The 23,924-nt window shown below is 40.2% G+C and overlaps 1 protein-coding gene across 1 annotated transcript; it reads left to right on the forward strand.

Annotated features, from left to right (window-relative positions):
- Window positions 1-335: 335 nt before the first annotated feature.
- On the forward strand, window positions 336-16,687 carry LOC110957403 (transcription initiation factor TFIID subunit 4). Its single transcript, XM_022203396.2, has 15 exons — window positions 336-1,508; window positions 2,964-3,118; window positions 4,176-4,295; window positions 5,600-5,755; window positions 5,913-6,035; window positions 7,098-7,187; window positions 10,871-11,098; window positions 11,253-11,388; window positions 12,451-12,568; window positions 13,295-13,464; window positions 13,552-13,682; window positions 13,805-13,930; window positions 14,176-14,232; window positions 14,337-14,456; window positions 14,569-16,687. The coding sequence occupies exons 1-15, from the start codon at window positions 797-799 to the stop codon at window positions 14,734-14,736; spliced, it is 2,610 nt and encodes an 869-aa protein (XP_022059088.1). The 5' UTR covers window positions 336-796; the 3' UTR covers window positions 14,737-16,687.
- The last annotated feature ends 7,237 nt before the right edge of the window (window positions 16,688-23,924 follow it).

The following is a 23,924-nucleotide window of genomic DNA, read 5'->3' on the forward strand; positions in this document are numbered from 1 at the left end:
CTGGAAAAATAGCACCAACGCAGCCATTTTGAGACGCTCAGAGTCTACGATAAAGTGAAATGCATATAAAATGATTGGATACTGTGCAAGGAATCTGCGGTGACATGCTGTACAGCGCAGAAACCCTCGGAGAGTTTCTTTGACGTGCTAAGGTCCCACCAGGTACGGCTCTGTTGTTCTTTTCCCATGGCTCTGTCAGTCTGAGCTGGCACTGTACACTGCAGCTCTCTACCATTTGTTCCAAGCTTTATTTTCAACGAGAAGCCAATCAGAGCGCCGGATGGAGCCGCGTCACGGAGAGTGCATCCAATCGGCGCATGCGTCTCACGAACGAGCGTAGCTGGGCAAAGATGGCGGCGGGTTCCGATTTGCTGGATGATGTTTTCTTCAACACAGAGGTGGACGAAAAAGTAGTTAGTGCTCTAGTCGGATCCCTGGAGTGTGAGCTAACAGCAGCAGGTCAATGTAACACAACGGCTAGGGTCCAGTCTGCAGCAAATCACGTCGGCAACTCAGCTGTAGGTAGTAATTTCAGTGTTCAAGGCAACAAAATGGGACTTTCACAACAAGAGCTTGCTAAAGCAGATAGCTGCGCACTCCGGTTAGCTAACATTAGCTAATTTTGGTCACGTTGTTCAACTGATTGTAGCTAACTTCGCTTGACTTGTGTGTCTCCCGAAACTGTTGCGAGTCAGAGAGTTGTTCGACACCTCACTTGTTTTCATGTGTTTCCGCTGCTGTATGGACAGGAGTGCAATGTGGTGTCAGTAACAGCGCGGGGTCCCACGGTTCAAGCATGGATGGGGCAGCCGGGATCACATCGGCGGCGGCACCGAGTGTGACAGCCGCTCAGAGTCCGTCAAAGCCGGCGGCAGCTGACGGAGTTGTTATGGTGGTACCAGACGCGACATCTGCTGTTGGGAAACCTGGAGTGACTGGTGTTCAAACTTTGAATGGAAGTGCGGTGGTGATGAACTGTCATATCCCCAGAGTTGGACCTGCAGACAGCAACAGCTCGCAGCCCGCCGTCACACTTGTCAACAACGGACCTGTTTCTGTGAGCAAAGGAGGCGCAGCGGTTTTGTCTGCGACACCAAGTACTATTATTCGAACTACTTTGAGTGCGCAAAATGCTGTGACTTCGTCTGTGATTTCGTCGCAGCCCTCTGTGAAAACTGTACCCACAGTCACGCTTGTGAGGCCACCTATGCAAAGTCCCACCAACACTTCACACAGCGCAGGCAATCCATCCACAGTTTTAACAACACCGGCCGTCAGCGTTACAAGTACGGCTGGTGCCCACGTCGTAGTTTCAGCTGTTGCGACGGGGACGACAGCGACCATGAGGAGCCCGACTGTTTTGCAAAACTTGAGGACTTCTGTTCCGTCAACAATCGCTGCCTCTCCTCCGGCTGGAATACGTGCTATTGCTCCACAGGTGTTGGCTCCTCGACTCACTCAGCCCCAACAAAACGCCACAAATATCCAAAACATTCAGCTCCCTGCAGGTAAGTTTAAGTCGTAAAGTTTAAGAGCATCTGGAAGTTTCCTCTAACAACTTAAATGTGAAACAAGGTCTCTTTATGCTGTGTCAAGCTGCAATTAGTTGTCAAAGCCTGGTTGCTGTCAAACATAAATGCACTTTCGCTTTACTTATAGACTTTTACAGAGGCAAGTGGCGGTTTGCAACACGTTATTGTAAGCAGAGAAGACACAGAATCGATTGTTTTTGACGTCCCAAACACCAGATAAGAGGTGGACAAGTTTCTAACCACAGAACAGATTAAAAGCCTTGGGGCACTGGGTCAATTTATTCCTTCCATAGTATATTGAAGTGGTATTCTGTTGCAGTCTATTGATTCTTATTACTTTGTCTTGTCTGAAACAATTACACACTGTTTTCATATCAACAGCTGTGTTGTATCTACTCTCAAATGTATGTCCCTTTGGATAAAAGCATCTGCTAAATGAAATTGTAGAACTGTAGAATTTACTGTTTGTTTTTCTTAAGTATTGAGTTTTTGTGTGTTTAAAGAGAGTTACACGGTTCCTTCCAAGTCTCATCTGCTCCTTTCAAAGGCTTTGATTTTACTCCTGTGGAATGTAAGTGATTAATACAGATCTTATGTGACAGATGGCAGTATGAATCACTCAGGTGTAGTTTTTTTTAATGAGCTGAAATTAGCCAGTGTTAGAGATGCTATGTTTAGATTGATCCTGTGGTCAGACCAACCTAGAGTCTTAAAATGACATAATTTTTACCACTACATTTAATAATGTAGTGGTATAATATATACAAACATTTCTGATGACTGTAAAACATACATCAGGAATCGACACAAATGCTGCAGCACTCAAACAATAAAAGCCTGGACCCACCTGTCTGTCTGTAACCACATATTACCATTGTAGCATGTATATTTCTGATCCAGCAGATTTGGTAATTTCTTTTCACTTCTCCATTCTCCTTTGCAGCCTCACTGTAAATTGTGCTGCTTTGTTGCAGGCCAGTGTATTATTATGTACTAGTCCAGCCACCCATCACACAGGCACTCACCTGTTTGATGGAGAATGGCCGGACTGTAATGCCAGACTCCAGTGTGTATTAATACACTTACCCGCAATAAAGAATCCGTGACAAGAAAGAAAATTGACTTTGAACAATGTCGGGTTGAGAATTCAGACATCATCTAATTACATGATTTGCTGTGGCTTGAAACGGCTTTGATTTTAGTACCATGTTTGTGGCTCATTTTGGTCTGGCCGGTCACTGACTGGCAGGAAAATCTCTAGCTCTCCCTGTCAGTGGCCTCAGTTGACCTCACTAGCAATACAGGTGAGTAAGTTATACCCCTTCATGAAAGTCCACACATGCATTTACAGAATGTTTATGGTAAGACTGACCAGGACAGAAACGCGGTGACCTTTGCCATCTTAACCCCCTGGACGTTTGTCACATGCAGGCATGGTCTTGGTTCGCAGTGAGAGCGGGCAGCTGCTGATGATTCACCAGCAGACTTTGGCTCAGATGCAGGCTCAGTCCCAGTCACAAAGCGCCATGACATCAAGACCTGCAGCCCCCACCAGCACTCCACCTGTCCAGATCACTTCTCTACAGGTACAAGTCTGCTGGACACATGCGCACAGTCGTACACGGAAAAAATGACTCATTCATGTTATGTAGTGGTGCACTGGATCATAATTTACATGGATGCTAATCTAATGTAGTAGCTTTGGTAGCAGCCAGATGCACTTGAAATACTTATTATGTCATTGTTGTTATCTTGCTGACCCAATGTCACAAATAATATTAGCATGTACTTTAAAGAAATGTTTTTGTATGAATGTCTTTACTTATTGCTAAGAAGTGAAGAGCAGTTAAAACTAGAGTGCACACAGAAGGATAGTGTCGGTCAGTTCTATACTGTGAAGTATGCGGATTTTGAACTGAAAAAAACACTTGCTTTGACTCAGTTCTTGATATCAGCTGATACCCAGAGTTTATGCATCAGTGTATTAGGAGAGAAAAAGTGCTACTGGTGCATTCATAATATTAGGGCCATGCAGTGCATTATTTGGGCATCTCATCAAAGCAGCAGAGTCACCATATTAAACATATTTTACAGCAGCCATCCTGTTAAATTTCCAGTGTCATCAGTATTCAAATATATACACTCTTACTGTCTCATTTAAAATTAAACTAAGAATTCTTTTTCAGGATAAATGGTAAAGAGAAGCCCCAGTTGATACATTTTATAATGTAGCACAAGCCACGTTGCTTTCTGGTATCATATGCGTATGCTGCCTCTGCGTGATAAACGACCAGTCAAAGACATTCATGAAACCGGTGCGCTGATTTTATTTAACTTGTGTGGAGTGAGTCTTACCTCCAACTTTAATATTGGTGGAGAAAGCTGAGGAAATTGCCAAAATAGACAGTTAATGTTGGAAGAAATATAAGTATACATTGCAGTATATATAAATAGTGTAAGTATATATTGTAGTTTTCTTTCTTTTTGCATTCAAAGGGTAATTAAAAGCAGCATATACACTGTTAAACTCACTAACTTTGCAGTACTATTTTTAATATATTTTTTGGCCATTTTGTATACTGTAGAAAAGCATCAATTCGAGTATTATAACCTATTTCATTACCCTCCTTTGCTGTTCTGAAGGCTCCAGGTGCATCACTGTTGGCCCGTCCAGTTACCCCCACCACCATCATTAAACAAGGTTCCACAGTCCAAACGACTGTGACAGCCACCACCACACTGCAGAGGCCTCCTGTGCTGCAGGTAACTCCACCTTACTTCCCTTTGGGATATTTATTTCCAGCATGTAAAATTACCAAGTCCCAAGTGCCATTTAATGGTCTCAGGTCTACCTGTAAGGGTCATTCACCACCATAAAGAATGGTAAATGATGTGGATCAGGTATGTGCTGACAATAAATGCTTTGTAATTATTGACTAACCATTTGATCTATATGGAACATGCTGTAGACTAGCCACACATTACACTCTGACAGAAGACCCATTTGACTTAAATGTAGCTGCAAACATAAAATATGTGTTTTTTTCTGCTGTGGGAGCTGCATAAAATGCACCTGCTATGGCTGCAATCAGTGTAGAGTCATCTTCTGTGGCTCAGACAGGCAAATTACATCGATGGCATCAGCGTCCTAATTACATTTGTCATGTATTAATCGAGACATAAAGTAAGGTCCTTCTGACCATGACCCCAATCAAACTCTGTCAGGGAGGCTGTTCTCTTTTAATTATTTGCTCATGTTTTTAGTATGCCTTGTGTCCAATAACCTCTTTTACTCCACTATTTATTTATGTTTTATTCTCATTTTGTTTTCTTATTTCATTTGTCTAAAAGGAAGAATAGACATCTGGAATTTCATAGGGCACTGTGTATAATACAATAAATAAATAAAACAATAAAGCCTTCTTATCTTACCTTTTTAAAATGCAAAAGTAAATATAAACCATTCCCTTCTATTCCTGAAGTAGGGCTCATTATATCTCCTGGACTAGTTAGGACTGATTTCCTACTTTGAGATGCTGGATAAAAACAGGCCTAGAATCGGTTGCAGAGGTTGTATACTCGTCTTGTTTTGCTGAACAGCTGTGCCATGAAAGGAGGGGATTTTTCATCAAGGTCAAAATATTTGTTTTCATTTCGTCTGTGGCTGGCCTGTGTGCTCACTTTGAAACCTTTGCTGGTTATTAATCTTTCTTGTAAATTATGAATGTTCAGGTTGCCATGAAAATTCTGAAAAGTTAATACATTTTCTTCATTAGATTTCTTTGTTTTGTGGAACGTATTTTACAGCACGCTCTAATGTAAGTTGGGGAGGAAGAAAAGCACCGATGCTGATGCTACCTTGTGATCGTAATGTAAAGATACCTGTGACAGCAAACACACAATATTCATCTTTTTTTTCCGAAAAAATAAATCTTGGAGAACAATTCTATGTCCTAGTGATGTTTCACTGCACTGTGCCCCGATACCAGACATGTCAAAACTGTTGCTCTGCCCTTGTCATTTTCGTGCATCTCATCTCATGACTGCAAATTCACTGACTCATGTAGAACACCATCATGATGGGAGGAACTGCCACCGCCACGGGTCAGCCGCTAGGAACCCCCACCACAGTGCAGCCTGGATCTGCAGCCACAGCAGTAACACAGAGGGTGGGACCCTTTGGAGCCACTGCGACCCCTGTCACTCCGACAGCTATCACAGCTGTAAGAGAGAAGTGCTAACTTTGGGAATATTTTAATCGGTCAAAAATAATACGACCTACAGAGATACTTGATCTTAGCGTGTTTTTGTGTCCTGCTCTGTATTTGTACTGCAAGTCGGCTGTAAATAGTGAGAAACGATGCTGTTGTGTGCTTGCAGGAGACACTGGAGAATGTGAAAAAGTGTAGAAACTTTCTGTCCACACTGATCAAGCTGGCATCCAGTGGAAAACAGTCCTCTGAGACTACGGCCAACGTCAAGGAGCTGGTCAAGAACCTGCTGGTACTCCTCTCACAGTCTCTATGTTACAGTGTAAAAACTGTAAATCTTACCAAGTTTATTTGTCTTGTTTTGAGTCAAAATGTGTCATCCCACTGGATTTAAGATAAATTCACTTAACGAGTGACATTTCAGCAAGATGGAGGGACTTGTTTTAAGACAATGCATTTTAAATATCTTGTTAAGTCAAACAATCGAGAATTATCTTGTTTTAACCTTTGTGTCGTCCTGCAGGTCAAATTCACCCTTTTTAAAGTTTAACAATGTGGAAAAAAAATATATTTTCACAGTGAAAACTTCCACGTTTTAAAACTTTTTGGGGAAATTTTTTTTGAACATTTTGGGTGGAAATAAAGAAATGTTAAAAAATGTTTCTTTAAGAACATACACAAAAAATCAACCAAAATCCAGCGAATTTCGCTGGATTTTGGTTGATTTTTATGTGAATGTTCTTAAAGAAAATACTAGAAGTTTTACTGATATATATGAAGTCACTTTAGATATGTTTTGTATTTTTTGGAAGATTTTTAATATTTTTTTAAAAATATTTACGATTTTTAGATTTGTTTAATTTTTGTTTCTTGCCAAATTTGGGGATTTCTTTTTTTAAATGAAACTTTTAAGGAGTTTTTTTTCTTCTGAAGATTTTGCAAATTTTTATAAATTTGTTGAATTTTTTTTTGCTCAATTTTTGGATTTTTTCCAGATAGGGGAGCAATATTTTTTGGTGCCATAAATGAAGACAACAGGAGAGTTAGGACACAGTGTAGCTTAAAATAAGTTTTCCGATCTGATTTTAAGATCTCAAGATTCTTTTTCTTATTTCAAGAAATCTTACCAAGCCATTTTCACTTCTTCTATTGGCAGATTTTGTCACTAATTCCAAGGTAAAAGTTCTTTGAAATAAGTTTTTTTTTTCTTGTTTTGAGAGGGACATTTTTTCCAGTGTTATGCTTGATCTCTGTTCTCTTCTTCATACCTTTCTTGTTTTTGCTTCAATCTATTTGTTCAGCTTACCGTATTACTTTCATGGTTTTGATCCATCCTCTTTGTTTGTTGTTAAAGGAAGCAAAGATAGAGCCTGAAGATTTCACCAGTAGGTTATACCGGGAGCTCAACTCCTCACCGCAGCCGTACCTTGTACCTTTCCTCAAGGTGAGATCCATGACACACCAGCAAAATTTTGTGGGGATTACGTACTGATTTTTGTTCAGCAAACATTCATTAGTAATGACATTGTTGAAAATGTTAAGATGTTGTTGCCTCAGTACTTAGCTTTGGGCTCCACCCTTGTTTTTCATGTGTATCAAGTTTTGTGATATTTTGAGCCAAACCATATTTAAGGTATACCCAAAGATTTCAAATACTGGTTTTGATTTATAGACTGAGTCGTTGCTGTGTTGTAGAAGCCAACCTTTTTTGAGTTTTTGTTTTATTATTTACTGCTTGGGATTTGTGTCTAGAAATGATTCCCATACCACTGTCTGCCTCACAACTTCAAAGCAAAATATTTCCATTATGATGCATAGCCCTATAAGGTGCAGTCAATTCCAGCCATTTTCAGGACAAAAAATCGCTAATATTTTATTTGTAAATAAAAATATGATGAGAAATACAGGGAATATTGTACGCGCATCGCGAGGTGCATTTCCTCGAAAACGACCTATTCGTGGATTATATACCAACTTCAAGACATGTTTTGGACAAAATATGTTACCGGCTTGTTTCGTCTGGATGACCAAGGTTGGATTATGGCCGTTTTTTGTGGAATATTTTCATCTGTGTGTAATAATGAACCCGGAAATGTGAGTTGCGCTGTGTATGTTGAAGCCGTGTATAGAGAACGGATGGATGGATATTCGTTGTTTGTCAGACAAATGTGTTTATATTACCCGCTGTGGTAATCACATCTGAAAGTGGTTTATACCGGCGGATTCATGAGAATCTAAGCTTTCCATCGGTGTATAGCGTATGCATAGTCGCGTTTGCAGCTTCAGACATTTAAGGAAATGCTTATGCAGATCTCAAAGTGTTCCGCGGGCGGAACACTGAAGCTCAACGGGTTAACAGTTGCTACAGTGTTTTCTACAAATGCTGCTTTGGTTCGTGGTTCAGATGTTGACTTGTTTTTTGGTTTCTTTACGATTACTCTTCCACAGAGACCCTCTTTGTACATCTTTGCCCTACAGCAGAACGGTGAAACAGTCATACAGAAGCTAAACCTTCAAATTCCTTTGCTGCTATTTATTGGTTTTACTTTGCCTTTTGCTGCAGCAGATGTGCAGCTTTATCTGAAAGATTTTGGTCTTCAATGTCTTGTCTTGAAAGATCCCCTTAAGAACCACTTCTTAATCTCATTTCAGATAGTAGAAATTGCAAGCTATCTTTTTATAGCCTTCACCTACTTTGTGGGCATAGTTAACTTCGTTTTTCTCAGCCCACGTTGGTTGAGTTTTACCAACGGGTTTGAGGGCCAGACAGTTTATCAAAGTCTGGAGTTGTCAGCAGCTAATTATTCCTTTATAGAATTTGTGAACTGCATTACAAATCTTAATGAGTTGATCAAGGTCTGGGGAGTTAATGGAGTTCTGATATTTTACAAATAGAAGGGTATCCAACCTTTGCACATGCCACAAGTAATGTTCATTTGTTTCATTTTCTTGGCGCTTTGCGAAAAACAGTACTGGTGCAATAACATTTAAAGAAAGGCAAATTTTTATGTCTTTTTGCTGTAGGACTTGCATTTACTTATGTTAAATTCAAAAATCTGTGAAATGCATTATTTGCCTGGAGGAGCCAAACATTTTAATTCTGTCTGCAAATGTAATAGTTGATATTGCATGACACACACTTTGGTTGTGTTGCGCTCATGTACATGATGTGGAATATACCCCTCCAGTCAGCTGGAGGTACAGGTGAATGGAGGATTTGGAGGTTGCATTAAAACCTGTAGCAATACTCTACTCTTGAACTTCAGCGCCACCAGCACACTGAAGACAAACTTTACGCCTTTCAGACTGATGTGGTGGCGTGGACTTTACTCCTAACCAGGGATTGCACTGATTAGTATCAAACTGTTTTTTATCATCCTTCAATTCAACCTTTACATAAACTTAGAATACACTAAAGTATGGAATCCTCATAAATAATATAGAAAATAAGAAAATGAAATGTTATCATATAGATTTTTCTGTGCTTTGCTCTTATCCTGTTGTAGGCATTAGACTTGTAGTCCTAAACTACACAATGTATCCTTTTTAATGTCAGAGACCTAGCATATGAACATTGTAGTAGTGTGTTTTACAGTGGAGGTTGTTACATTTACTTGAGCAAATGATTAAATCCTTTAAAACGACACGACTCCAGTGTCAACACTAGTGCAATAACTATTAACGACCTGAAAGTCAACAACTTTGTTGAACAGACATATTTACACACAGACAAATATATTAATATAAGGTTTAATGGAGCTGTGCATGGAGCCAAAGTGGCAGGACCATGTCTTTTTGAAATAGGGAGTTAACCTGTGACAGTAATGTGGTGTGAATGAGTTTATTATTCTGCATCAAACACAAGCTTTTTGTGTTACAACTGTATCACACAAACAAGTCATTTCACACGTTTTCTAAAACCCTTCTGCATTTCCAGTGGGCATGAAAAGATCTTAAAGAAACAAGTGCCTTGTCTGCTAACACACAGTGTTCTTTGCTATCATAAATACCGAACCGAGTGTATGCGTACAAATGTTGACAACAAGTAGACCTCCTCTCCCTGTCAGCCAAATATCTCAGGACCTCCCAGTCCTCTCTGCAGCTCTCATCCGAACACACAGGGTGCATTGTCATCCTTTCCAAAGGTTTCTTCTTTGCAAATAAAGACTGGTCTAAAGGCTAATTTTAAGAGAAATTTTATTATAGTTATATCCAGTCATTTAAGGGTAACAGAACAAGAAAGAAATAAACAGTTGATATTTGATGGTTGCCAGTTTACACAGACCGAATTTAAATTCTATGCATCCATCTTTTATCTAAACACCGCTTAATCCTCATTAGGGTCGCGGAGCAGCTGGAGCCTATCCCAGCTGACTCGGACGAAGGCAGGGGACACCCTGGACAGGTTGCCAGTCAATCAGAGGGCTACATATACAGACAAACAATCACACTGGCATTCATACCGACAGGCAATTTAGAATAATCAGTTAACCTCAGCATATTTTTGGACTGTGGGAGGAAGCCGGAGTACCCGGAGAAAACCCACGCATGCACAGGGAGAACATGCAAACTCCATGCAGAAAGATCCCGGCTTTCCCAGGATCATCTCGCTGCAAGGCGGAAGTGCTAACCACTATTCCTCTGTGCAGCCCCCAAATTTAAATCGTTTGACAAGAAATTTGGAAGCGGTCACATCATTGTGTGCAGTTAAAGTTTTGATAGTGTGGCGAGTGCAGTTGATTCACCGATTTATATTTGCAGTGACACAGGATGTAAACTGTCAGTTTTCTCTGTACGAACGAGTTTCTCTCTTTTCTTGAGAGACAAGATTATTTAACAGTGTGGAATGTTGCCCAGTAGCCACCAGTGTTTTCCCAGTGCAATGTGCAGTTCTTTATTTAAAAAAATAAAAATAAAACAAAGGGGGAAAAAGTTCAGAAACTTCCTTTTAAATGTGCATAATAAACTGAATTCTTTGCAGTTTAGTTTTTTTCAAGTAGAATATTTGATAGAAATGCCGCAAAGAAGTGCTGCTCCTTTAAATTTAAATAACCACATCTGTCCCGTGTGAAGGGATTGTTTGATTTGATGAAACTGAGTATGTACTCCCTCTCTTTCTGCCTGTAGAGAAGTCTCCCAGCACTGCGTCAGATGACCCCAGACTCAGAGGCCTTTATCAAGGAAAGCCTGCTGCCTCAGCCGAGTACTCAGCCTGCTGCAGCAGCCTCCACGGCGCTCACTGCCGTAGTTCTGCGACCTCCTCTGTCCACCGCCATCACTACAGCCACCAGCACTGCCACGACCAAAACAACAGTTATCAGCCTCACTCAGACGCCTCACAGTAAACCTGGACTGGTAATTTTGCTGCTGCTAGGAATCAATACCTGTATCCGAATGCAGTGATTGGGCATGTACATGGAAGTGGAAGCTTTGCATGTAAGAGTTGATATTTCAATTCTTGTGTATGCTTTTATTGTGCGTCTCATTCTGTGTCTCTGAATGTGTGCAGATAGTGCCCCAGCAACAGGGGACCGTGGTGAGGCCACAAGTGACGCTGGCTCAGTCTCCCATGGTAACACTCAGAGGACAAACTCACAGCCGCATCATTGTGGGCCAGCCACAGGTGGTCAAACAGCTACAAACAGGTGTGTGTTCAACAAACGCATACACTTTGACGATTTATTTCCTACACCGAACTGAGTATGCACTTACTTGTTAGTGATTAATGCAAAATCAGTGCTAATACTCTCAGTGCATTTTATTCCTGTCTTTGGAGCCGTACTGTTCTTTAATAGATATCCATGGGAAGACTCTCTTGCAAAGAAAATGCTAGAAAATCAATGAAAACACAAAAACACACCTGTTACCCCCAAACCTGTGTATGTGTGTTTGATTTTTCATCTCTTTACTGTATATATACTCCCCCTGTCAAAAGTTTTAGGACACTTTCTCATTCAAACAAAGTAGAACCTGTCCTACAACTTTTGACAGGGGCTGTATCTACCAAATTTGGTACACATATGCAGCACATCAGGCTGAACAAAAAAGTCAGTGACAGCCACATTCCAAACCCAGCAGGAAGTGAGCTATTTTGCGTTGAATGTCAGATTTTGCCCATTTTTCATTTTTTTCTAGAGGGAACTCCTCCTAGGGGGAAACTCCAGTTCACCTCAAATTCGGCCAGTACATACAGGAGGCCTTAATGATCCAAAGTTATGAAAATCTTTTTCCAAAGTCAAAGGGCGTGTCGGTGGCAGCCTCTGGAATTTTGATCCTTCGCCATGAAATTTCAAATGCTGTGTAAATGCCCTGAACATGCTCCAATCTGCCTGAAACTTTACATGTATGATCAGAGTCCTGCCCTGATCACATCCATATGATGAAAGACACCCCCTGTCAAAAGTTGTAGGACAGGTTCTACTTTATTTGAATGAGACGGTGTCCTAAAACTTTTGACAGGGGGTGTATATATATATGTGTGTGTGTGTGTGTGTGTATAATGGATATATAAATAATGGAAGTGCTGCCCCCTTGTGGTTGTTGCATGTAATTGTGGGATACAAAGTTTTCAAATTTAATTTTGGAGTCAAATTTATATTCATGCATATTGTGCCTGCACATTGGCAATTTCACCTGCATTTCCAGTTCATTAGTTTAACGTAGCTGTAAAATATGAACTTGCTTCTATTCCTGTTCGTGACTTTCAGTTCCAGCAGTAAAGCAGACGTTGGCTCCAGGGGCCAAAACAGTGCAAGTACTCAGTCATGCTTCTCTCACTGCTGCTCAGAAAAACAAGCTGAAGGAAGCTGGAGGGGGAACTTTCAGGTTAGTGACACACGTGCATGAGTTTCATCAGTGTCTTTAAAATGCTGATCACGTTATTCTTAGCAAATGAGGTTCTTAGATGCAAAGATGTTTAAGTTATATCCTGCAGTGACATTATTTTTGCGAACTATTTTGCACACATTTTATGCATTTCTTTGGCAAAACATTTAGTTTAAGAAAAAGAGAAAATTGACAAATTGATGTGGTAAATTTTCTTCTCATTTTATTTATGTGTAATTCCTTGTTCAGTGTATTTTTCATGGTACATAGTCGAGCATTGAAGTTTGATATACCATGTAGTGGGTGTCGTAATTCGTCATCTTTTGTTTTGATATGTGAACTGCACTAAACTGGGCAGTTCAGATTTAAAAACTCAGTGTTTTGCACTACCAGATGTGTTATGCCAGTAAATCTCTCAGAAGTGGTTCGATTTTAGGTTGAGACAAACCAAACAAGGCATGCAGATATTCAGACATTCCTTTTACAGCATTTATGTTCATGATTTCACAATCTTCATTAATACCCTATTCTTATTTTGTTGTTTCTACTGTTTCTACCTGTTATTGATGCATATGTCTGTGATTTTTTTTTTCTTTCAGTTGAATCTTGAAGTTGTTTTTCTACCTATAGGACACCGCTGCAGCTAAATATAAATGTTGCGATTATTCTGTATTAAAGCACACAGTGTGTCTGTCTTATCACTTCTTTCCTTTTTATTTCATCCAGGGATGACGATGATATCAACGACGTGGCCTCCATGGCAGGAGTCAACTTGTCAGAGGAGAGTGCCCGTATCTTAGCAACCAATTCTGAGCTTGTTGGCATGGTGACTCGTTCCTGTAAGGACGAGGCCTTCCTCTCCACCTCTTTGCTCACCCGGATGGCCCTGGAGATCGGTGAGAGGCGTTAAATCCAATGTGCAGCATGTTTACGGCTGTGGGATGACGTAGTCTAAATACCTACAATCACTCTCACTGTGGCAGGTAAGAAGTTTGGTGTCAGTGAGTTGGGCACAGATGTGATCAACTACATTTCCCACGCTACACAGCAGCGACTACAAAACCTCCTGGAAAAAGTGTCACAAGTGGCACAGCAGAGGAACGTAACCTTCAAGGTGATAATTAATAACACTTACCAGAGAGTTAGTGAGACCCACTGGCAGTTTGTCTGTTTAAATATCTCTTCTTGTATGTTTCTGTCCTTTCCTGGCAACTTCTTACTTCATGCCACCTTCAGGAGGACAACCGGAGTGAGCAGGTCAGCGATGTGCGAACTCAGCTCAAATTCTTTGAGCAGCTGGATCAGATGGAGAAGCAAAGGAAGGAAGAGCAGGAGAGAGAGATCCTCTTGAAGGCTGCCAAGGTAACACTGTTTTAACAAGGACACGCAGTATCACTGACCAGGAGAATCCTACACACTCTAATTGCATGGAGAAGCTGAGTGAGTGATCTTGGGTCAGTGTCATTAATATGCATTATATCTCTGCTACTAACTGTCACTAGATAACAGATATGCTAACGCGGAGTGAGCGAATGAATAAAGTGATCGATTTAATAAATTCAACATATCCCTATTGAAATATTAAAATGTCCTCTACTTAACTGCAGTCTCGGTCACGGCAAGAAGACCCGGAGCAGCTTCGACTAAAACAGAAGGCCAAAGAGGTAAGTTTATGTTGAAATAAGTTACTGTACGATTGCTCTCATGGTGAAGCCTTGTGATGACTATGTCTGTGAAATTAATCTAAGTGTAATTGCTTGTAATCCAGATGCAGCAGCAGGAGCTGGCTCAGATCAGACAGAGAGAAGCCAACCTAACAGCACTGGCAGCAATTGGCCCGAGGAAAAAACGGAAAATGGACTCTCCTCTTAGGGGTGCCAGTGCAGAGGTGAGGGATAAGGAGCCTGTAACAAAAGAGGAGTGTGCTTATTTCAAGTTTGCAAAATGAGGTAGTAAAAGACTAAATGGCTTCATTATGTTTGCTTTGTTTGACCCTCCAGGGCTCAGGGTCAGGCCCCTCCCAACCCGGAGGCTCCGGCGGAACCGGCTCCAGACAGTTTATGCGACAGCGCATCACTAGAGTGAACCTCAGGGACCTGCTCTTCTGTCTGGAGAACGAAAAGGGGACCAGTCACTCACACCTGCTCTATAAAGGCTTCCTCAAATAGCACTGTTTTAAAATGACTAGCCTCACTCAGTTCAGCGGCATTAAGGAAGCAGAGCTGACCGTCGGCTCAGACCCCTCCTGCCGGTACTTTCTTTGATCACCCACTGCTGAATTATGAGACATCTGTCTGTGGGAAGAGAATTATCTGGAACACCGAGGAGACGTCAGCTTTTAAAAAGCCTCTTCAAGCACAGGCCTTTTGTATTTTCGGCGCAGAGATGGAGCAAATATTGGAACTTGGCCCTGATTTCAGTGTGCCTCTCAGCTCCGTTTGCTCTTCAGAGACCAGTTGCAACCAACCACACTTCACTCATGCACTGCCTCATGCTGCACACAAGAAGAAAACGTCTTGAACGGAACTGAGCACTTCAGATTTGAAATCCTTGTCAGTGTCATTGCAGTGACATCTGTGTTGTAGCAGCAAATCTCTTTGAAGTGTTCAGTAAACACTCTGTTTATTTAAGTCCTAAACAGAGATTTTAATTTATCACACATTTCTACTATATTTTAGCAATGCCTGTGGATTGTTTTACAGAGACTAATCTTGACTAGTCTTGTCATCTGCTGAGTTGCCTTCTTAACAATTTAAGCCATATGGATTAGAATGTGTTGATCAAGTAATTTCATTTATCCAGCAGTTCTCTCCAGATTTGTAGGATGAGTGCTTTGTTGTTTGCTTCTTTTGTTTGTCTTTGCTTGATTGGTAACAGAACTGATTATTTATGTGTTGTGCATGGTGTACGAGTGGTGTTAGAGCTCTCGCCATCATAGGGTTTTTAATGGTGAGTGTTCCTGACAGTGGTTGTTAAATCCACTAGCACATTTACTATACAAACTTCACACCGTTTAATATGCGTTGAGAATTTTCTTCTCAACTCCCCAGCCACAGCCAGTTTCACTTAGTTTCTTTAATGACGAACACAAAAGAACTTAACCCCAACAGAACATCCTCTCCAAAGCCAGTCACCCCTGAACTGTCAGCAGATTTTTCTGGTGTGTTCAGTGTAGTAGCAGCAAGCTCTTAGTCTGCAGATTTGGAAGATCCAAAAACAATGAAACTTTTACAATGTGAAAACAAACATGTGGATTTGGCTTTGTTTCTTGAATAATGTCACCAGGAAGCAGAGCTTTCCAGACGTCTTAATGCTAAAATGACTGGAAAGAAGTAAAAACTTTTGAAATAAGACCGTGCAGTATTCCGTGCACATAATTTTTGGCTAAATGTCTTTTGGCAGGATGTTTACAGTGATGGATTGCTCTCTCAAGCACATTTTCCGCTTTGATTTTTGTACCATTAGAATAATCTAAATTGTTGGAGATCTATAACTAGGATGCCGTAGTTTGAAAACTAAAGAGGTGTTTGTGACCTGAAGTATCCAGACTGTGTAACTGTGTGCATTTTAAAGAGGAGTCTGGACAAAGTCATCGAAATAATACTCCTGATTGCAGCCGTTTAAGTGAATCACATTTTTCAATAAGTTGTATGTCCACATTTTTGTATTTATGAATAATGGCGATCATGTTGGATCAACATGAAATGCAGAGCAAAAACTGCACTTTGACAGATCAGTTTTCTAAAATTGAGTCAATCAGATAAGCATACCCACTTTATAACTTTTTATATTTTTAGTGCGCATACTAATTTTGGTCTTTATACCTTTTTGTCATTTTATGAAAAGATGTTTATTGGCAAAATTTATTACTGTACTTAAGTTTGCTATTTGTAGATCTCTCAGCTGACAACTTTGAATTTGAAAGGAAGTCTTATTTTTCATGTATATAGGCGACAAATGAGACAAAGAGACGACGCTTTCTTGCCAATGTCTTGTACATTTTGCACAGCTCCTTGTTTATATGTAAATATCTGAATTTAAAAAAAAGTTTTTAATTGCTATTTTATAATGGACTGAGAGAGAATGATCTCTATTAAACAAACAAAAAATAATCAAATATCTCTGTCTTGATTGTATTTATTCTTTTAGCAGATCTGGTCTTTTGGGTCTTTGCAGTTACACAGCTCCAAAGGGACGGCAGTGAAATCAATCGGATGTGCAAGAAATAGAAGGTTTGAGGAGTGAAGTCAGAAGGAGAGAAATAGCTGTTACACTGATTTACCAGGAATCTTCATCTTTGGCCCTTTTGCTTTAGGAAAGGGGCTGAAAATAGTCTGACCAGCACATTAAGTCTAAACACTGTTTCTCTTTCACTGGTGTTTTGTTTCCTTTTCCTAAAGTTTGAAATGCAGACATAGCATTTTCTTGTCAATAGAAAGGAAGCATTCACATATTTTTACACGTTTGAGTGAGATATTCACTGGCAGCGATGAAGTGTTAAAGAGAACATTTTCATGATATGCAAAGAGCTCAGACAAGAGGCAGAAATATTATGTTTTCAGTTGTGGTCACACTCCTCTTGAATCATGTGTTCCGATTTAAAATGCTTTTGTTAACTGGCCCCATCTGCTGTTTTTAGATCCTCGCAGTAGGACATCTTCTCCATCCTCACTGAGCTAACTGGAAGTCCATGCATCCATCTCACAACCAGCAAGTAACCTCTATCCGTTTTTTTTATCAAACAATCTCAACTCTCCATTCAAGTGTTGCTATTTTCAGCGCCTTATAATCCTTTTTCAACCAGATACATCTGCGAGGTAGGTTTTAATTGGCTTTTCCCTACCGCTCAAGCAGTGACATATGCAATTAGATGGTAAACTGGCTTAAATTCAAAAAAGAAAAGAAAAGACGACTTTTCTTTTTCTTCCCGAAACAATTCATCCCGGATTGTTCTGTTAGAGGGAAGCGAATTTGGAGTCACGTAGGCCATTGCAAACATTATGAAAGATTATGAATATGTAGATTGAATAAAGAAATATTGAAAAGCAACATCAAATGAAATTCTATAACCTCAAATGTTCAATTCCTCTCTACCTCCGGTGCTCTGATTAAAACTAGATTTTCCGTTCCGAAAGTGATCATCTCCCCCAGTGCTTTTTATGCATGCTCTTCAAAGTGAATTACACCACAAACCAAAATGTTCTCCCAGAAAAAGAGAAATGTGGTGTTATAAAAGCCTATCAGGTCTTTAGTGGTCTCTGTGCATACGCTTATTCCTCTAAAAGCGCAATATCTGATAGTCCGTGCTTGAAACTTATTCAGCATCACAGCGAGAGGAGAATGATGAGGCCAGGTCCTCAAAATCAAATAATTAGCAGCCTGTTACAGCTGGATAAGACAGAATGCGGAGAATTAATTTCCTTCTAACCTTGAAACATGATCAAAGGATGTTTTGTCCATAATAAATATCTGGATCTGACAACCGCCCGGCTAGCTCCTCAGTAGTGGCAGCGATGGAAATGGCAAACTTTGTCTCATTAGATTTGGACCAGAGTCGACGATAAATGTCAAATTCAATTGAGATTTGGTGGTTCATTTAAAAGTCATATTCATCTATTAGGTTCCAAAATGGCTCTCTCTGTCTCTGTATCAGTCAGACATTTCCAAAGTTTAGTTAAACTCTTTTCATTTCTAACAAAAGAGTGAAGGGGAGAGTGATGTTACGTCATGCAAACTCAGAGGTGATACAATAAAAACTGTTTTTTAAAAAAATTATTTGACACAGCTTTTGCACTCGGAATCCCATGCAACACTGTTTCATTGTCATGATGTAACTCCTCGAGCTACAGAGTAAAAAAGAAGTCTGCATTTCACATTGACCTTGGTTACAGAACAGACTGTGAGCGAAACAGAGATAATATGTAAAAGAAAAGAAAATGTCTCATTTCAAGGGGCACATCAAGGTTAAACTTGTGCTGGGAGTATTCCAAAGGTTTCAAGGCAAACAAAAATATGCAAATCTATCACGTGATTGAGGTGAAGATTCTTCTACAGCTTCACTAACAGTGAATATGAGCAAACAGTTATGGACTTGTTTGTTCATGCTATCATATTTTGCAGCATGAACCAAATCTGTGGAAGCACGCTGCCATCAGTATGAAAATATTCCACTTGTTAACTTTATGCTTCTATGACAAATCATCATTGTGTTCTCAGTTCTATCATGTTCACAAAAAAGCGACTCTATCCTGAGCAATAAAAGTAATATTTATGGGTTCTACGACGGAGTGAATGAAGCTATTCATGGTACAATAGTTCCAAAATTCCATTGTCATTACTCACTTGCGGGGTGTGACATTTTACGGATATGAGATCATTTCAAGTGATGAAGTGCACAGTTTGAGGGTGAGCGCCTTAGCAACAGTATTATCATTTTGCAGAGACACGGCATAGCGGCTCAAAATCCAGGTGCTTTATGTTCTTTCTAAGCCTCAGTTTTCCGCATTGTTTTTGTTAGAGGCCATTTAGGCAAATGTCAGTGGAGAAAGCAGATAAATCTACGGCGCAGAGTGGAGTGTGTCCACAGGAGGGCACTGGTGCACCACATTAGACCCAAGAAGCCTGACAGTTGCTATCTGACAATTTTGTCGTCTCCCATTGCAGCTCCTGTGACCTGGGTCTATGTCTTTTATCGCCATATGTCACGATTTCAAAAATAACTGAGTTGTACCAATTAAAAGTGGAATTTTGGAATGCATATTAATATAAAACTTTTGTTCTTAAGGAGACCAGCTGCAATATGATTTTATGCAAGCACTGACTTCCTGACTTCACTGCTGTGTGGAAGATCTAAGGAGTTTTATACACAAAACACACACACGCACACACACAGATGGACATCTCCATAAGGATCGCACCAAAGCACTTCCTCGTATTCCTTCAGATTTGGTGGATTTGAGGCTTAGAAAGTTGTTTGTTCTGCTCCCTCTGCAGACAAGGTATCTCATGCCTGTAGTTGCCCAAACCGTTGTCTTCGTTGTCTTGATATCCAGGCATAGGCAGACTTCTAAGTCTTCTCCAATATGAGTTGTCAGGCTATATTTGCTTATGTTACTCTGGGACACCAAACTCAATTCCACTGCCTTGTTTGATTTTGCATAATGAGAGGCTGCTGGCTGCTCACAGGATAATGTCTTTGACTGACAGCTATGAAGATGAGTGAATATATTTCACATATTTTGATAGCCTATACTGTGAAGCTCAGCATACATTCTTAAAAACATGTTGAGTGAGATGTCTTTGAGCCCCAATAACACTTGCATAGTCTTTCAGGCGGTTTAAATATAGCAGACACCTGTCCCCAGTGATTAGCTAACCATGACTTTTATTTATATGTATGTTGAACCCTCATGGGGAATAAGTATGTGTGGTACTTAAATGCTAATGTAATTATGCCAACATGCTCACAGTGTGCTAATGATTAGCAGGTATAATGTGAACCAGCTTGGTTCAGCATGTTGGTATCCTGCATTTGCTCATTAGGCGTAAAGTTATGCGAAATACATTTTTGCAAATGCAGCACTCCTTGAAGGTCAAATGCAGTAAAATTTATTTGTGCTTCCTTAAAAATGGGGTTCTGAGTGCATGTACTAAGTTTAATTTTGACAGATCAAAGCATAGGTGAGATATGAACTCACTTTATGTTTGGCTGTTTTTTTTGTTTTTTTTTTATCACTGAGGTCGGCCAATCAGATGGTCCTTGAAGTTCCCAGATCCAGTCTCAGAAACAGAGCTGACTGAGCCTTTTCTGTAGCTGCACCCAGTCTGTGGAACTGCTTACCTGTCCAGATAAGAACCGCTCAGTCTCCTGGTACCTTCAAGTGCCTACTGAAGACACGTGTACTCTCTGACTTTTAATTGTAGCTGAGTGCTGACACCTGATGTATGGCATTGTTCATCTGGCGCTGTATATTTCCTTACAGATTGTGTCTTCTTTTCTGTTTTTGATCTGTAAAGCACTTTGGTCAATCTTGGTTGTTTTTAAAATGGGCTATATAAAAAAAGTTGACTTGACTAAAGTTGACCTTGCCTGGAAAATCCAGACTGACTTTATTTATGTATTAATATAAATACAAATAAAGGCAGTCTGGCATTGTGATGACAGGAGACGATTTCAAAAAAGAGGGGCTAACGAATGCAGCTTGAACGACAAAGAACCAATCAGCGTAACACGGATGGCATGCAGCCGAGAAAGCGTCGCAGTGAATGATTACTGCTGTTTTTGTCACAAAAATCTGCGAATACATGGGGTACTCTCAAGTACAACACTTATTTTTGAAAAGGCTATGCAACAAAAGACTCCTTCTGAATGATTAGCGGTGTTAGGAATAACTTTAAATCAGAGCCAAACCAAGTCAGTGCGTATGTGTAAAAGTTGCTTAAATTTACTCACGTTTGGAACGGGATTTTCCTCTGTACAAACAATGGCAAGAAGCCGAAAGTAACGAGCCATCCACTGCCTCCTCATCGTCGGAAACGTCAAGTGAAAAGAGGCAACGACTAACGCCATCCAAAACGCCAAGAGACCACAAAAAGATTCGCTTTGGCCCCCCTCCTCCTCCTCCTCCTCCAGCATCATCTTCGAGGCGCTGAAGATGACGCAGCATTAACTCCCGCCTCCCGTGCTATGATTGGTCGTACCAAACTGTCCCGGGAGGGAAACGTGATTCAATTCGCCCAATGCCAAACTGACTCTCCTGTATCTCCTAACATGGAGATAGAAGATTACGTGGAGATTCAGTTTGGATTTTCCAAGCTAAAGTTGACCTGGCTGCTTTGTCGCCCGTTTCAATTGGCTGTAATGGACACACTTTCAAAAAGGAAAAATGCATGTGCTAAATTTTGTTAGGCTTGGTTTGAAGATAATCTGTGCCAGTTTTTGTGAAGACTGCAAAAGCAACGATTGTCTAAGTCTCATACAAACTGACATTATAGGGTCTGTTTTTGGTTCCAGAGTTATATGCACAAATGCACCTCCAGCTTTGACCCAATGGTGGCGCGAGAGCTCTCAAAACACAGACACTAAAATTTGGTAGGTTCTTCCTTTGCCCATGCTCCAGCTTTACACCAACTTTCATAAAAATCAGGCTGGTATTTTTTTGCATAATCCTACAAGCAAACGGACAAACAACTGAACGAACCAACAAACAGCAATGAAACCATAACCTCTGTGGTGGAGGTAATTAACTATAAGGGTGCCATTAATGTGTGTGTCGCATCTTAATTCTTCAAATAGTTGTTGAGGAGCTTTGCTTTAAAACCACTGATGTCGGCCTCATGGTGGCAGGACATCAGCAAAATCATTAGAAAACACCACTGGAGTAATGATCGTTCAAATTAATGCCAATGTGTACAATTATTGATGAGCCAACACTTTGCATAGTCGCTTGAATCAGCCAGTGTCTCGGTGTTGTTCCAACTCCTAAAATCAAAGAGAAGCTCTGCTAAGAGCTCCCACATAACATAAGAAGATCTTCACCAAATCAGAAAAACACACAGAGACAGTAATTTTACTTGCAAGGGTAACACAGCGCTGTGTAACACGTTAGTGCGAGCTACAAAGGACTGCTCCCATACAAAGTTTATTTTATACACAAGCAGAAGTGAAGACATGGCATAAGATAGGAAATAGCTCGAGTTACACAAGTGGGTATGCTAAGCTGAAAGAGTGGAAATATACTGACTAGGAGAGCAAGATATGTGTGTGTGTGTGTGTGTGTGTGTGTGTGTGTGTGTGTGTGTGTGTGTGTGTGTGTGTGTGGGTATTTAGTGAAAATTATTATATAAAAACACTATGTACAGTCAGTTAATGCCCTAGGGCTTGACTATGATAAATGTATTTACAAGTTCAACTCTAACAATATACTACCATTTAAAAGTTTGAGGCCACTTAGAAATGTCCTTATTTTTGAAAGAAAAGCTTTCTTTTTAATGAAGATGACATTAAATTAATCAGAAATGCAGTCTAAATATTGTTAATGTGCTAAATGACTATTCTAGATGCAAATGGATGATTTTTAATGGGATATCTCCATAGGGGCACAGAGGAACATTTCCTGCAACCATCACTGCTGTGTTCTAATGCTACATTGTGTTAGCTAATGGTGTTGAAAGGCTCATTGATGATTAGAAAACCCTTGTGCAGTTATGTTAGCATATGGATAAAAATGTGAGTTTCCATGGAATACATGAAATTTTCTGGGTGACACCAAAATTTAGTACGGTAGTGTATGTTTATGTGCGTCTTTAATAACACTGAAAAACAAATACAAGCCTTAAATACATTCTGGATGTGTAGCAGTGAAGCTCTGTGCCGTCAGACCACATCATCAACTTAAACAGAGATTACAGAAGACAGTTTTCTTCTCCTCGCTGATCTGCTCAACAGTGGGCCTACAGAACATAATACAAAATAATGGTGCAGTGTGCCACTGTTAAACAGCTGGTTGTCAACTTTACCACAGTGATGGAGGCAGACGGATAAGCGTCCCCCGCAGCAACAGTCCAGACAACAAAAAAGAACCACGCTTACCTGTTAAGCAGAAACTCAGCGTGAGTTAAAAATCCCTACTAGTCCGATGCCAGAGTTTGTTTTTGTTTCTGACATTTCTCTGTCAGAGGATTTCAAGAGGCGTACTAGAGGTTTTGGCCTTACAACTGTCAACTGCTCTGCTTTGAACTCTGCTCCTGTCACCAGAGGAGATGAAGCTCCAGCCATATGAAAGGAGTGGGTTTTTTTTTCATGGCTCGCAAAACATCAAGACACCAACAATTACAATAAATTCGAATTTTAACAGATTGGAAATTAAAGCCAACGCTAAATCTGTTGATCAAGTGAAATCAGAGCAGTCACCCTAATCTATATTTATGGCTGAAGGCAGATGAATGCAATGTCAGTGCATTTGATCATGAAATCAGTTCTTTTAATAGCAAAGTATACACATTTGTGTGTCTGTGTCTATATGTATAAATGTATATTGTGTATTTATAGTACAGCAGTGAACTTGCTGCTCCTGTGCAGACTAAATACAGCCTGACAAGAAGACGATACCCTGAAGCTATCTGAGATCAAATTTGGACTTTGAAGCATTGAAAATAAATAAACATAAAGATTATACATTATCTGACTGAATCAGAAATGCCAGTTTGATTTCCATGTTAATAATTCAGGCGGAAAAAAAAAATCCAGTCTATCTTGACATTCCCTCGCTGTCAGATCTGAACAGTTTGGTTTAGGATTATGATCTGAAAAATTCAAGTTTTTAAATACTTGCACTGATGTTACTTTTCGCCAGGC

Source organism: Acanthochromis polyacanthus, chromosome 6, assembly GCF_021347895.1.
Source record: "Acanthochromis polyacanthus isolate Apoly-LR-REF ecotype Palm Island chromosome 6, KAUST_Apoly_ChrSc, whole genome shotgun sequence".
NCBI lineage: Eukaryota > Metazoa > Chordata > Actinopteri > Pomacentridae > Acanthochromis > Acanthochromis polyacanthus.